This window comes from Schistocerca piceifrons, chromosome 4, assembly GCF_021461385.2.
Source record: "Schistocerca piceifrons isolate TAMUIC-IGC-003096 chromosome 4, iqSchPice1.1, whole genome shotgun sequence".
Classification (NCBI taxonomy): Eukaryota; Metazoa; Arthropoda; class Insecta; order Orthoptera; family Acrididae; genus Schistocerca; species Schistocerca piceifrons.
The window spans coordinates 165,587,526-165,604,472 of NC_060141.1; the positions used below are offsets into that span (position 1 = coordinate 165,587,526).

Below are 16,947 nucleotides of genomic sequence, written 5' to 3' on the forward strand. Positions count from 1 at the left end.
CACAATGTGACTTCTTCTTTGTGAATGAAGACAGGAGCTTGGGATTTATTTCAATTTACTCAGAAGTTTGGACTTATGAAAAGGATCCCATTTTACAAGAGTATGTGTTTCATATGGCATATGGACGCGCATATAGTCTTCAGATTTTTTTGGTGGCGGTGAAAGTTCAAAACGACGCACGAAACTTGCAGAGCCTCTCTCGTGTCCAGCTATGGTATGTGGCTGGCTGTTGTATTCCACTTAAACAGAATTCTTCATCGTCATCGTTGAACACAAAAAGTGAAAGGAAATATTTTAACTTTCACTTAAGCGCCCTGAATGAAATTCACAAAATCTCCTGGAAGCTCTCTGTGTCGTTAAAGAGCACATGGAGGCAACCTGTGGATTTTCCTTTGCACAAAAACAATGTGTATACGTCTACATGACATCTCCACCTACATTAGCACTCTCAAATTCACACTTAAGTGCAGGGCAGAGGTTGCATCGAGCCACCTTCACACTACTTCTCTACCGTTCCACTCTGGAACATATTTTGTTGACGTCCACTACTTACGGGGAAATGATCAAAGAGAAACCAGAGCTCACATGAAGAGATTCGTGTGTTAGTATTTTACGCCGGAAAAACTAACACATAAATCTTTCCGTGTGAGCTCTGATTTCTCTTTGATCTTTTCTCCGTACGTAGGTGGACGTCAACAAAATATTTTCGCATTCGGAGGAGAGACTTGCAGATTTAAATTTCATAAAAAGATTCGGTGGCATCGAGAAAAGTCTATGATATTCCCTTTCTCATTTCGCGATATCCCAAAACGAGCTGCCCTTCCTTCACTTTTTGATGCCCTCTGTCAAATCTACTTGGCAAGATCGCCATATCTCGCAGTAATACTCCACAAGAGCACGGACAAGCGTAGCGCTCATTAATGTATCCGTTGCATCGTCTAAGTTTCTGCCAATCTTTGGTTTGCTTTCCTCACAACATTACTTATGTGATCATTCCAATTTAAGTTATTCGTAATTGTAATTCCTAAGTATGTAGTTGAATTCTCAGGCTTTGGATTTGTGTGATTCAACTGGTAACCGAAATTTAACGGATTCCTTTTAGTACTCATGGGGATGACATCAAATTTTTCATTATTTAGAGTCGCACATCCTGTCTAAATTATTTTGCAATTCATTTTGATCCTTCGATGACTTTACGAGACGATAAACGACAGCTTCATCCGCAAACGATGTTAAGAGAGCTAATCAGTTCGTTTCCTAAATCGTTTGTGTAGATTAGAAACCACAGAGAGCCTATAACACTTCCTTTGGGAATGACAGATATCACTTCCGTTTACTGTATGACTTCCTGTCAATTAGTACGAACTATGACACGAAATCACCAACCCAGTCACACAGTCGAGAAGACAGGCACGCAGTTTGATTAGAAGCCGCTTGTTTGGAATGGTACCAAAAGCATTTTGGGTATCTGGTAATATGGAATCAGTTAGAGCTTCATTGTCGATAGCACTCGTTCCATTATAAGAGTAAAGAGCTAGTTGCTTTTCACAAGAACGATATTTTCTAAACTTGTGCTGATGTGTGTCCACAGATCGTTTTCTTCCAGGTAATTGTCTCTTGAAACTGCTGTTGCCGTCTTCAAATGCTACGAGCTGTGGGAGAGCAGTGGCGAGCTCTACGCGAAAATCAGGCCTATAGTTTTCATTTAATTTCACCTGTTGGAACGGAGAACGCAAAACGCCTTTTGCTGCTGTGGCGTTCTCTACACGAAAATCACGCCGCACAGTTGTAACTCAATGACACCTGCCGAAGCGCAGAACGCAAAAGACCTTTTGCTGCTGTGCTATCGCCGTCTCGAATCGGTGTACAGTCGTCGATGCACGACCGAGCGAGCGAGTTAGCTGCTCCTGAGCGACCCCTACCGGAACCACACCAAACTGCAGTTTATATCTGACGAGAGGGTAAAGTTCACTAGTCATCTCAAGTTTCGATCAACATTTATATAAAAAATGAAGTCTTGTGAATTCCGATGAACCTCTATGAAACGACCTGCAGTTAGTGGTCGAACTCTGTTACCACGTGTATCTTATGTAAAACCAGCAAAGCAAGCAGTGTTACGCAATTGCTAAATATTTTCAGGAAATGAATATACATCCTAATCCCCTTCTTCGCCCTCTCCATATACATCTTCTCTGTCCCCTCTCTTTGTCCATTTCCTCCACTCCCCCGCCCCACCGTCTTCCTGTACTTCATCTCCTACCCCCTTTCTCTGTCCATCTCCTTCTTCCCCTCTCTCTCGCCGTCTCTCCCTCCCCATCTCTATGTCCATTCTCTCCTCGCCTGTCTCTGTCCATCTCCTCTTCCCACTCTCTCCGCCCTTGAACCGTGTTTATCGTTATTGCAGATAAAACCTTAACTGGAATTTGCAAAAAATGGTTCAAATGGCTCTGAGCACTATGGGACTTAACATCTATGGTCATCAGTCCCCTAGAACTTAGAACTACGGTACTTAAACCTAACTAACCTAAGGACATCACACAACACCCAGTCATCACGAGGCAGAGAAAATCCCTGACCCCGTCGGGAATCGAACCCGGGCGTGGGAAGCGAGAACGCTACCGCACGACCACGAGCTGCGGACTGGGATTTGCAGCCACTTAAGATGAATGAGTAAGTCGGTTGGGGTCAGTGTGACAGGGAGTTTGAGAGAGACCTCTGTAGCGTCTCGATTTGTGACGATAGTAGCTTCGACGACAGTATTTCGCATAGTCATAAGACGTTAGTTTCGAACGATTCAACTACCATAGTAGTATACCAATCACAGGGCGATAAGCCACAAATACAGCTACCTTTTTTTCCTGCTAAAACCGACTGTGGGGAAGAAACAACAACAGAAATTGTTATGGATACAATATTTGTTTGCAGTTATATACAAAGTGTAATGTGTAAAAGTGCTGATATTTCTGTTGTTGACTGACGACGTTATACTGAACAACATTACTTCAATACTTACATCATTTGTGGACTAATATTTATAGCTGTTACAAGTCGTTTGTTTTTAGATTGGTTAGGACCTCCAAGTGTGTATGGCAAGAGCAAACCTGTAATGCCTATTTTCTCACGGGCAGCACGTCAGGTGTTGAAGTATGGACACGTAGACGCAAAACGGTAAGTCTACAAGGATAGCCATACTTGGTTGAGGTCACTGGTGCAGTTACGACCATGCAAAAAATATGAAGTCCTAAATTTTGTGACGTTATTGTGGGAAAACTATTCGACACAGAGAAAAAACAGCCAACAGACCGATCCATGTACATGCACACTGACGTGAGAAAAGTCGTGGGATAGAACGTATACAAGTGGCGGCAGTACCACGTACACAAGGTATAAAATCGCAGTGCATTGGCAGAGTAATCATCTGTACTCAGGTGATTCGTGAGAAAAGGTTTCCGACGTGATTATGGCCGCGCGACGGGAATTAACAGACTTTGAACGCGGAACGGTAGTTGGAGCTAGACGCAGGGGACATTCCATTTCGGAAATCATTACCGAATTCCGTATTCCGGGATCTACAGAATCAAAAGTGTGCCGAAAATACCAAATTTCAGACATTACCTCTCACCAAGGACCATGCATTGGGTGAGGGCCTTCACTTAACGACAAAGATCTTTGCGTAGAGCTGTCAGTGCGAACAGACAAGCAACACTGAGTGAAATAAACAACAATGTGTGGAATACGAGTAACGTATTAACAGGCAATGGCAGCAGACGATCGATGATGATGATGATCATGTTTGGTTTGTAGGGCAAGGAACTGCGCGGTCTTCAGTGCCCGTACAAAGTCCCAATTTTTACACAGTCAAATTTTTGCTGCATCCAATCTAGCCACTGTTACGAATGATGTTGATGATGAAGAAGAAATGATGAGGACAACACAAACACCCGGTCCCCCAGATCACCGGTGCGAGTGCTTCGCTAATAACATGACATCGTTTGCAACGCCTGTCCTGGCCTCGTCGCCATATCGGTTGTATCCTAGACAACTGGAATAGCGTGGTCTTGTCATATGAATCCCGATATCAGTTGGTAAGCGCTGATGGGAGGGGGTTGGAGCGTGGCGCGGACCTCACGAAGCCATGGACCCAAGTGGTCAGCCGGCCAAAGTGACCGAGCGGTTCTAGGCGCTTCAGTCCGGAATCGCGCTGCTGCTACGGTCGCAAGTTCGAATCCTGCCTCGGGCATGGATGTGTGTGATGTCCTTAGGTTAGTTAGGTTTAAGTAGTTTCTAAGTCTAGGGGACTGATGACCTCAGATGTTAAGTCCCATAGTGCTCAGACCCAAACTGGTAGTGGCTCCATAATGGTTTCGGCTGTGTTTACATGGAATTCACTGGGTTCTATGTTCCAACTGAACCGACCATTGACTAGAAACGGTTATTTTCGGCTACCTGGAGATCATTTGCAGCTATTCATGAACTTCATGTTACCAAATAACGATGTCATGTCACCAGGGCACAATTGTTAGCGATTGGTCTGAAGCATATTTTGGACAATTCGAGGAATGATTTAACCCAGATCGCCAAACATGAATCCATCGAACATTTGTGGAACATAATCGAGAGGTTAGGTCGTGCACGAACTGCTGCACTTCCGCAGTTATGGACGGCTATAGAGGCAGCATAGCTCAGCATTTCTCCAAGGACTTGGAACGACTTTTGAGACCATGTCGTATCCAGTTCCTGCAGTACTCCGGGTAAAAGGAGATCTGATACGATATTAGGAGATATCCCATGACTTTTATCACCTCATTGTAAGTATAACATACAAAAAGAACAGCATTTATACCTGTTACACACTGTATAAAGAGAGAGAATGTATAAGGGAGAAATAATTTGTCTAATGGTTAAATATCCTGCTATCGTGGTTAAAACTGGCTGCGTGGAAGAAAAAGAAACCGCATGTAATCACAGTGTAGGACAGCACTGCATTTTCTGTCTTTCAGATCGTTTCAACAGAAAATCTGTGCACTGCTGTTTAGAAAAATATACAGGGTGATCCATTGATCGTGACCGGGCCAAATATCTCACGAAATAAGCGTTAATCGAAAAAACTAAAAAGAACGATACTTGTCTAGCTTGAAAGAGGAAACCAGATGGCGCTATGGTTGGCCCGCTAGATGGCGCTGCCATAGGTAAAACGGATATCAACTGCGGTTTTTTTTTAATATGAACCCCGATTTTTTATTAAATATTCGTGTAGTACGTAAAGAAATATGAATGTTTTAGTTGGACCACTTTTTTCTCTTTGTGACAGATCGCGCTGTAATAGTCACAAACATATGGCTCACAATTTTAGACGAACAGTTGGTAACAGGTAGGTTTTTTAAATTAAAATATAAAACGTAGGTACGTTTGAACATTCTATTTCGGTTGCCCCAATGTGACACATGTACCTTTGTGAGCATATCATTTCTGAGAATGCATGCTGTTACAGCGTGATTACCTGTAAATACCACATTAATGCAATAAATATTCAAAATAATGTCCGTCAACCTCAATGCATTTGGTAATACGTGTAACGACGTTCCTCTCGACAGCGAGTAGTTCGCCTCCCGTAATGTTCGCACATGCATTGGCAATGCGCTGACGCATGGTGTCAGGCGTTCTCGGTGGATCACGATAGCAAATATCCTTCAACTTTCCCTACAGAAAGAAATCCGGTGACGTCAGTTCCGATGAAAATGCGGGTCACAGTATGGTGCTTCGACAACCAATCCACCTGTCATGAAATATGCTCTTCAATACCGCTTCAACCGCACGCGAGCTATGTGCCGGACATCTATCATGTTGGAAGTACATCGCCATCCTGTCATGCAGTGAATCATCTTGTACTGACATCGGTAGAACATTACGCAGGAAATCAGCATACATTGCACCATTTAAATTGCCATCGATAAAATGGGATCCAATTATCCTTTCTCCCATAATGCTGCACCATACATTAACCCGCCAAGGTCGCTGATGTTCCACTTGTCGCAGCCATCGAGGATTTTCCGTTGCCCAACAGTGCATATTATGCCGGTTTACGTTACCGCTGTTGGTGAATGACGCTTCGTCGCTAAATGGAACGCGTGCAAAAAATTTGTCATCATACCGTAATTTCTCTTGTGCCCAGTGGCAGAACTGTACACGACGTTCAAAGTCGTCGCCATGCAATTCCTGGTGTATAGAAATATGGTACGGGTGCCATCAATGTTGATGTAGCATTCTCAACACCGACGTTTTTGGGATTCCCGATTCTCGCGCAATTTGTCTCCTACTGATGTGCGGATTAGCCACGACAGCAGCCGAAACACCTACTTGCGCATCATCATTTGTTGCAGATCGTGGTTGACGTTTCACATGTAGCTGAACACTTCCTGTTTCCTTAAATAACGTAACTATTCGGCGAACGGTCCGGACACTTGGTTGATGTCGTCGAGGATACCGAGCAGGATACATAGCACACGCCAATTGGACATTTCGATAACAATAGCTATACATCAACACGATATCGACCTTTTCCGTAATTGGCAAACGGTCCGTTTTAACACGGGTAATGTATCACGAGGCAAATACCTCCCGCACTGGCGGAATGTTACGTGATGCCACGTACTTATATGTTTGTGACTATTACAGCGGCATCTATCACAAAGCGAAAAAAGTGGTCCAACTAAAACATTCATACACTCCTGGAAATGGAAAAAAGAACACATTGACACCGGTGTGTCAGACCCACCATACTTGCTCCGGACACTGCGAGAGGGCTGTACAAGCAATGATCACACGCACGGCACAGCGGACACACCAGGAACCGCGGTGTTGGCCGTCGAATGGCGCTAGCTGCGCAGCATTTGTGCACCGCCGCCGTCAGTGTCAGCCAGTTGGCCGTGGCATACGGAGCTCCATCGCAGTCTTTAACACTGGTAGCATGCCGCGACAGCGTGGACGTGAACCGTATGTGCAGTTGACGGACTTTGAGCGAGGGCGTATAGTGGGCATGCGGGAGGCCGGGTGGACGTACCGCCGAATTGCTCAACACGTGGGGCGTGAGGTCTCCGCAGTACATCGATGTTGTCGCCAGTGGTCGGCGGAAGGTCCACGTGCCCGTCGACCTGGGACCGGACCGCAGCGACGCACGGTTCCACGCCAAGACCGTAGGATCCTACGCAGTGCCGTAGGGGACCGCACCGCCACTTCCCAGCAAATTAGGGACACTGTTGCTCCTGGGGTATCGGCGAGGACCATTCGCAACCGTCTCCATGAAGCTGGGCTACGGTCCCGCACACCGTTAGGCCGTCTTCCGCTCACGCCCCAACATCGTGCAGCCCGCCTCCAGTGGTGTCGCGACAGGCGTGAATGGAGGGACGAATGGAGACGTGTCGTCTTCAGCGATGAGAGTCGCTTCTGCCTTGGTGCCAATGATGGTCGTATGCGTGTTTGGCGCCGTGCAGGTGAGCGCCACAATCAGGACTGCATACGACCGAGGCACACAGGGCCAACACCCGGCATCATGGTGTGGGGAGCGATCTCCTACACTGGCCGTACACCACTGGTGATCGTCGAGGGGACACTGAATAGTGCACGGCACATCCAAACCGTCATCGAACCCATCGTTCTACCATTCCTAGACCGGCAAGGGAACTTGCTGTTCCAACAGGACAATGCACGTTCGCATGTATCCCGTGCCACCCAACGTGCTCTAGAAGGTGTAAGTCAACTACCCTGGCCAGCAAGATCTCCGGATCTGTCCCCCATTGAGCATGTTTGGGACTGGATGAAGCGTCGTCTCACGCGGTCTGCACGTCCAGCACGAACGCTGGTCCAACTGAGGCGCCAGGTGGAAATGGCATGGCAAGCCGTTCCACAGGACTACATCCAGCATCTCTACGATCGTCTCCATGGGAGAATAGCAGCCCGCATTGCTGCGAAAGGTGGATATACACTGTACTAGTGCCGACATTGTGCATGCTCTGTTGCCTGTGTCTATGTGCCTGTGGTTCTGTCAGTGTGATCATGTGATGTATCTGACCCCAGGAATGTGTCAATAAAGTTTCCTCTTCCTGGGACAATGAATTCACGGTGTTCTTATTTCAATTTCCAGGAGTGTATTTCTTTGCGTACTACACGAATATGTAATAAAAATGGGGGTTCATATATTTAAAAAACGTAGTTGATATCCGTTTGACCTATGGCAGCGCCTTCTAGCGGGCCAACCATAGCGCCATCTGGTTTCCTCCATCAAGTTAGACGAGTTTCGTTCTTTGTACTTTTCTCGTTCGACGCATATTTCGTGAGATATTTGGCCTGGTCACTATCAATGGACCACCCTGCTTAGCCTATGTCTCTGATTGTCTATTAAAGTATCATGTAAAAATTTGAAGTAAAGCAATCGAGAAATTTTCGAGACTTTTGTTGACAACATAGCAACGTTACACAACAATACAGTAGTACTGATAACTTTGTGATTGACAGACTGTATCTTCGGGAAGCGGGGAGGGGCAGTGTTGCCGACCTGCATCCAGCGATGCTATATAAGGCTCTGCAGTTGCCTCCAGAGCAGGCAGCACTGTGAACATGTGAAGCTCGAGAAAGAGCGACTATCGGCTGTCGGCTGGCCCCTACCGCTCCACTCGCGGAAGCTTCAATGACAAAGTTATTTAATCGGAGTGCAGTAGCTGGACAGACACTCACCTCCGTGTAGGGAGAGGAGTACGAGCATCGTGGCGACCACCTGCGGGCACAGCCTGCGCAAGACGGGAAACTGCGCCGTGTCGAGCAGGGTCGCCCACAGCGCGGCCGCGGCGGCTGCGTAGGCGGCCAGCAGCAGCGAGTGCGTCACCTCCCACACCGCCAGCCGGCATCGGCTGCGCTGTAAGTAGACAGGCGGTCTGTCTCTAGAACCAGCAGCAGTACCTAGTTCGTGAGAAGTCGAGTTAGAGATTATGGCTGCGCTGGCGGAAAATTGCTGTTTTCGTCGCAGCGAATCGAACAGTTTGACAAGTTATGCGAAGGGAGTGATATTCTAGCTTAGGATGGGAAAGACGCACATTATCAGCACTTCCAATCACGGCCATATCGTGGACACTGAACATGTGAGATATCCTGTGATGGGCCAAACAATAAGTTTTTCATGTGCCAACGTGTGAAGAGCGCATCATGAATACTTCGATCCAGGGAAGATCGTCAGTCTTAAAGTCAACTGCCAGGGGTAATGTGTCAATGACAGGGGCCTCGTCCACACTGTCCTGGATGTCGACAGCTGATAGATGGATGAAACATACATACATAAAAGAGTGTTTTTTCCACATCTCCTAAAGCACTGCATCGATTTCAGCCAAATGTGGTACACATTCTACTTGTTGTCTGGGAAGAAGTGTAGTGGGGTCTAGTAGGAGAGGTGCTGTGAGTGAAAATGTTAGACATAGTCTGCCCTGCATGACAGTTGGGCTCTGTGGCTTGTATTGGAATGCGTTCCACAGGCTGTATGTGCAGATAGGCACAGCAAATAGAGGGAGATGAGGAGGAGATAGGCAGTGAGAAGGGGAAGGATCAATCAGATAATCAAAGGGGTGAGGAGGAAATAGACAGAGAGAGAGAAGGGAATGGGCAGAGTTAGGAGGTGGAAGGTATGAACAGAGAGAGGGGGCGGAAGAGATGGTCAGAGAGTAAAGAACGAGGACATGGTCAGGGAGAGGGGGGAAGCAGGTGGAAAAGGGGGAGGACGAGAATTAGGAGAATGGGGTTATGAACATACAGATGAGGGAAGTATGAGATGGACAGAAAGAGGGCAGGAGGAGATGGAAAGAGAGAGGGGGAGGAGGAGACAGAGATACATGGAGGAGGAGGAAATGGACAAAGACTGGAGGAGTAGGAGATGGATAGAGGGAAGATGAGATGGACAGTGAGAGGATGAGGATGGGATGGACAGAGAGATGGGTAGTAGGTACGAACAGAAAGAGGAGAAGGAGGAGATGTACAAAGAGAGGGGGAGGAGGAAATGGACAGCCAGACGACGGGTACACTAACACGGGGTAAGGCGAGGGTGAAAGCCTTGGAAGGATCTAAGAAGCAGAATAGCATACATAAAAGGATTTCTAGCTAAAAGAATATCTACAAGGGTCGAAAACAGGCATAAATTCGATTAATAAATTTCTGAGACTGTACAGGGTGGCGCACGAAATGTGTTACCAATTGTTTCTTTCACAATTTACGACGCACATTAGATATACCGCTGGGATCTCTACAGCAGTACCAGCTGAGCTTGGAAAAACAAATGAGTTACGAAATGACGTGTAATTCACGATACTGCCGCTAGGAGACTAGTAAACAGCAATGGTTGATAATAGAAGACTGACGACACAGCAACGATAGGCAATTGTGTTACTTTCTCACGAAACGAAAAGCCTTGTTGTGACTCAGAGGCGTTTTCGACACGATGGGTCCCTTGCAAGAAGACCATCCACAAGTTGTACGATAAATTTGTACAGGAAGGAACAGTATTGGAAGCAAAGCGACCTCGGCCTAAGCCTGTTTGTTCGCCGGAGAATATTGACGCGGTACGACTTGCTGTACAGAGAAGTCCGGGATATCGTGTAGAAAGGCAGCAGTGCAACTGGGAATATCCAGACGCTCCGTTCAACGCATTCTTAAAAGTGACCTCCATATGTACCCATACAAGATGACCTGTGCACAGAAGCTCACTGAATAACACAAGCAGCAGAGACTACTGTTTGCTCAGTGGGTGGAGGATAGGGAAGAAACTCTCAACAACGTTTGGTTTTCAGATAAGGCGCATTTTTATTTAGACGGTGTGGTTAACAAACAAAATGTATGCTTTTGGGCCACTGATAACCCACAAGTGCTTCATGAACGACAACATTATGCTCCGAGGATTACAGCGTGGGAAGCAATTTCCAGTCACGGACTTATTGTACCCATTTTCTTTGAAGAAACTGTGAACAGCGAGCGTTATTTCAGCATGCTTCGCAATAGCTTCATTCCACAGCTTCTTGCTACTGCCTTGCCCCTCAACACGCAGTGGTTCATGCAAGATGGAGTAAGGCCACATACTGCAAGCACTGTGTTGAAGTTTTTACACGAGCATTTCGACATGCGGATCATTTCACTCAGGTTTCCAGGTCGCTTCAAAGACGGACAAAATTGCCCCCCACCCCCTCCCAATAGTCCAGACCTCAATCCATGTGACTTTTTTCTTTGAGGGAACGTAAAGGAACAAATTTTCCCGAAAAGTCGACGTCATTTAATGGAGCTCAAAAGACTTATTCTTCAAGCTTGCAGTGAAATTACGGAAGACATTTGCCGTAGGGTAATCATTAACTTCAGTGTTCGTTTGAAGGAAGTTAGGAAACGAAATGGTGGACATATTGAGCATGTGCTGGGTTAGAACAAATCTCCATGGACGGCTCTTCATTGTAGTATATGTTCGTTTCAGATTGTATTGGCAATAACGTTTATTTTCAAAAACAAAATGGTAACACATTTCGTGCGCCACCCTGTATTTAGAAATGTACAGAAGTGAGTCATACAATACGATAAAACTGTAAAACAGGAGGATCAAAGTGTCTGGGATGTGATGTTATGGAACACTTCCTTCTTGTCAGAAGCGTCTTTAGAAGGCACATACTGTTGAAAGGCATTTGTGATGAGTGAGACTGTATGATATTACACTGAAGCGCCAAAGAAACTGGTATAGACATGCGTATTCAAATACAGAGATATGTAAACAGGCAGAATACGGCGCTGCGGTCGACAACGCCCATATAAGACAACAAATGTGCGCACATTTGTTAGATCCATTACTGCTGTCACAACGGTAGATGATCAAGATTTAAGTGAGTTTGATAGTGGTGTTATAGTCGGCGCGTGAGCGATGGGAACAGCATGTCCGAGGTAATGATGATATGGGGATTTTCCGTACGACCATTTCACGAGTGTACCGAGAATATCAGGAATCCGGTAAAACATCAAATCCCTGATATCGCTGCGGCGGGAAAAAGATTCGGCAAGAACGGGACCAACGACGATTGAATAGAATCGTTCAACGTGACAGAAGTGCAACCCTCCCCAAATTGCTGCAGATTTCAGTACTGGTCCAGCATCAAGTGTCAGCGTGTGAACCATTCAACGAAACAACATCGATATGGGCTTTCAGAGCCGAAGGCCCAGTGGTGTACCCTTGATGACTGTACGGCACAAACCTTTACGCCTCGATTGGGCCCATCATCACCGACATTAGACTGTTGAAGACTGGAAACATGATCCCTGGTTAGACGAGTCACGTTTCAAATTGTATCGAGTGGATGGACGTCTACGGATACGGAGACAATTTCGTGAACCCATGGACACTGCAGGTCAGCAGGGGACTGTTCAAGCTGTTGGAGGCTCTGTAATGGTGTAGGGCGCGTGTAGTTGGAGAGATATGGGATCCCTGAGAGGTCTCCATAGGACTCTGACGGGTGAAACGTACCTAAGCATCCTGTCTGATCACCTGCATCCATTCATGTCCATTGTGCATTCCTACAGACTTGGGCAATTCCAGCAGGACAATGCGACGCCCCACACGTCCAGAACTGCTACGAAGAGGCTCCAGGAACAGTCTTCTGAGTTTAGACAGTTCCGCTGGCCACCGAACTTCTCAAATATGAATATTATCGAGCATATCCGGGCTGCCTTGCAACGTGCTGTTCAGAAGAGATCTCCACCCCCTCGTATTCTTACGGATTCTGGACAGGCCTGGAAGATTCATGGTGTCAGTTCCCTCCAGCACTACTGCAGACGTTAGTGGACTCCATGCCACGTCGTGTTGCGGCACTTCTGCGTGCTCGCGGGGATGCTACACGGTATTAGGCACGTGTACCAGTTTCTTTGGCTCTTCAGTGTATCATAGGACAGTTGGGATTAACACATTCCACCAGTATGCTCAGGTATCAGTGCTCATGATTTCAGACGGGATTTTAAAGAAGAGAAAGGTTTTCACAGTCCTGCGAATCAAACGAATCCTGGTCACGAAGTCCCTAGCTGCACATTCTTGGTAAACGTTTCGCAAAAACCCACTGATATGATTTGCGGAAGGGAAAAAAAGGCCCCATTCGGGATGTTCGGCCGCCTTGTGCAAATCTCTTTATTTGAGGTCACATCGATGACTTGCTAGTCGACGATGATGAAATGATGATTTCATACACAGCTAGTCCCAAGCGGAAGGAAGGTGAGTAATAAAAAGACTGTACTAACGATTAAGGAGTTAGGTTGCTGTAAGGGGCAATGTGCTCTCAACAGTTCAGAAATTATCCCGTGACCATTGCAAATTTGAGGAAGTGTGCAGCAAAATGAAGCTAGTTACATAAAAATATGTCAGTTTTCACGTTTATGTTGGATGCTCCCAAAAGATAATGTTATTACAACTGAGCGAGGTGACACAGTGCTTAATGTATTGGACTCGCATAGGGGAAAGGAGGAGTTAACATCTTCGACCTGCCATCTCGATTCATGTATTCTGTTGTTTTTCTATTTTACTTAGGGTGAATTCCAGGATTGTTCCTTTCCTATCCTTGTCCAGTACGAAGCTGCGCTCAGTCTGCGCTCAGTCTCGTCGTAAACAGCATACTGAACCTCAATATTCCTTAATTCCTTTGAATAACAGGCGAATGTAATTCTGATAATTTTTAGACCCGTCTCAAGACAAAAAGGACATTCCCACATATCTAACATGTGTTTACTATTTATGCACATACTGTGCAGTAACTTAATAGTAGACTTCCACTGCATGTTTTCCCTCCATAACTGAGTTACCAACATCCAGTCTCTTCGTGCAGAGAGTTAAAGGTTCGATCGAAGATCCCTTTTGCTGTTAGAGCAACACATTTGATGATGTTAGGTTGGAGATCGAATATTATCACTTCCAGTGACAATTATAATAAAGGCAATCGCAGCCTAGAAATTCTGATGTGGAGCCACGACTTCCACAAGGTATACTGAGAATAAGTATTAATGGTAATGAATGCCTTTCGTTGTGCTTACCATGTCATTATTCGATATTAATTTATACTCATGTCGCCATAAACATTTGCATGTTAAGTACCTCGATCGGTGTGCGAGAGGACCTACTCGCCAACCAACAAAGAAAATATTCATACCAGTTCGGTAGAGCGGCTGTGTTTGCAATTTGTGTGTGTGTGTACCCGTGCGGACGGGTACGTACTGTAATTATTTCCTGGTGTTGCTCAGTTCCTGTGAACATTGGCAGAATTCACTGAAACTATTACAGTTAATTTTTCCCCGTTCCCGCTTTGCCTGACACAGCTTTCCCTAGAGATTACAACGAAGGCGGACAAGAAACGGTCGAATGGATTTGCGTTAACACATTCTAGGGATATGGCTGCAAAAACCGATGCAGCTAATTGAAAAACAAGGGTTCAAATGGCTCTAAGCACTATGGGACTTAGCTGGCCGCTGTGGCCGAGCGGTTCTAGGCGCTTCAGCCCGGAACCGCGCTGAGGCTGCGGTCGCAGGTTCGAATCCTGCCTCGGACATGGATGTGTGTGATGTCGTTAGGTTAGTTAGGCTTAAGTAGTTCTAAGTCTAGGGGACTGATGACCTCACATCTTAAGTCCCATAGTACTTAGAGCCATTTGAACTATTTGAGCCACTGTGGGACTTAACATCTGAGGTCATCAGTCCCCTAGACTTAGAACTACTTAAACCTAACTAACCTAAGGACATCACACACATCCATGCCCGTGGAAGGATTCGAACCTGCGACCGTAGCAGCAGCGCAGTTCCGGAATGAAGCGCCTAGAACCGCTCGCCAACAGCGGCCGACTAGCTAACTGCAGGCCTTTTTCCTCTAGTTCACAGGAGAAATCACTATCCTGAAAACAGTTCACCGCCCTAGAAACCACAGGCTAACAATCGCTCACCCAGCTAGTTTCTCCCCGAATGAAGCCACTGAGTCTGATACAGACAACGCTGTCTTCTACGAACATGAATTGCGGACTCCCTGTGCGTACTTTTTGAGGAGCTGATTTGTCATATGCAACAGGTAGCAATAATGGAGGGAAAGTGTGGGTTAATAAACATTAGTTAAAGAGGAAGATCATTTAGCATGTCCAAACATGTACCGAAGAAAGACATCGAAAAGGGCACCTTATACGTCATTTAATACGTTTTATTTGGTTTACCGGTTTCGACCAATGATATAGATAACCTCAGATCAACATTGTTCTTCTTTGTAAACGTCAAGAGAAACATGATGCATAGATGCCCACGGAGTAGTGTATTATAATCCTGATAGCGTCCAAAGTTGTAGAACACACTACCCTGAAGCGTAGCTTGTCAGCACGGTGGACGTTCGCAGTAGTAGATACTCTGATGGCTATTACAATTGCGACTTAATGAAGACGGCATATAACAAATATCAAACTGGCACGCAGTACGCTACATGTTAATATATGTAAATGATTAGCATTTCAACGCAATAACACAAGCAGGTAGAGCCAAAGGCATCTTGTCCGATGGCAGTGCAGGATCGAACTGCCACATCACACACCCTGAATCAGAAAATGGACTTCTTTATCGCAATAAAAGTTTGCTCAAGGCCAATTATTTTTTCATTTATTACACATTTAGACGCCTGTTGCCTGAAAAGAATAGAGATGAGTTTTAGATTCAAGCCACCAAAGTCCAGTGCGCAGTGGAGGAAGTGGGGGAGGTGGGGAGGTGGGACAGACATCGAACGAAGCGCCCATCACTAACTAGGTGATATGGTCAAGGAAGTTGACGTCATCAACGTCTGTATTGTTGCTTGGGTCAGTCTCGCTGTCTTCCTCTAGCGTGTCTGTCATGCTGATTGTTTGTTGTGTCCTGGGTCGTATGCCAGGTCTATTTTGTCATCCTTTTATGTACTGAAGGTGAACGGCGTTTGAGATAGATTCTGCCGTACTATCGACTTTCGTCCATGGGGTTTCGTCATCAATTGCCGTGTAAAAATCCTTCAATGTGTGCTTTAATCGTCTGGCCTGTGAGGAAGGTATGCCGTGTATTACGATGTGCTCTGGGAAACCTCCCTCTCCACGGGTACTGAGTTGGTTCAAAAGTTCATAGCGTTTTTCCGTAAGTTTAATAACTTATGGAAAGTTCGACAAAGAGCGAAAAAGACGAGAATCTGAGGCCCTGTGTAGTGCTTTTTGTCAGTCTAGAGGAATGGGTTCGGCCGTTATCATGGAGTAGCATCAGTTCACGCGGTCTTCCTGGTCGTCGTTTTTGGGTTGTATCTGCAAGATGTTCGACTTGTTGACAATAAATGCCAGCAGTTATGTTCCACCAGATGCACACCATTTTCTTTTGTGGATGTGCGCAGGTCTTTGTACGGGCAGTTGCTGCATTGTTTCGGCTCAACCAGTCCTTTCTTTTCCTTATGTTAACCCCCCCCCCCCCCTCCATGAAACATAGACCTTGCCGATGGTGGGGAGGCTTGCGTGCCTCAGCGACACAGATAGCCATACAGTAGGTGCAACCACAACGGACGGGTATCTGTTGAGTGGACAAACGTACGGTTCCTGAAGAGGGGCAGCAGCCTTTTCAGTAGTTGCAGGGGCAACAGTCTGGATCATTGACTGATCTGGCCTTGTAACATTAACCAAAACGGCGTTGCTGTGCTGGTACTGCGTACGGCTGAAAGCAAGGGGAAACTACGGCCGCAGTTTTTCCCGAGGGCATGCAGCTTTTTTTTTTTTTTTTTGTCATCAGTCTGCTGACTGGTTTGATGCGGCCCGCCACGAATTCCTTTCCTGTGCTAACCTCTTCATCTCAGAGTAGCACTTGCAACGTACGTCCTCAATTATTTGCTTGACGTATTCCAATCTCTGTCTTACTCTACAGATTTTGCCCTCT

General features: G+C 46.1%; 1 protein-coding gene across 1 annotated transcript in view; it reads right to left on the reverse strand.

The window, feature by feature from the left end:
• Positions 1-16,947, reverse strand: part of LOC124795097 — an 83,222-nt gene that overhangs the window by 11,923 nt on the left and 54,352 nt on the right. The window contains exon 5 of the mRNA XM_047258931.1: positions 8,731-8,908. Within this exon, the coding sequence (XP_047114887.1) occupies positions 8,731-8,908 (178 nt within the window). The remainder of the gene's footprint in view (positions 1-8,730; positions 8,909-16,947) is intronic.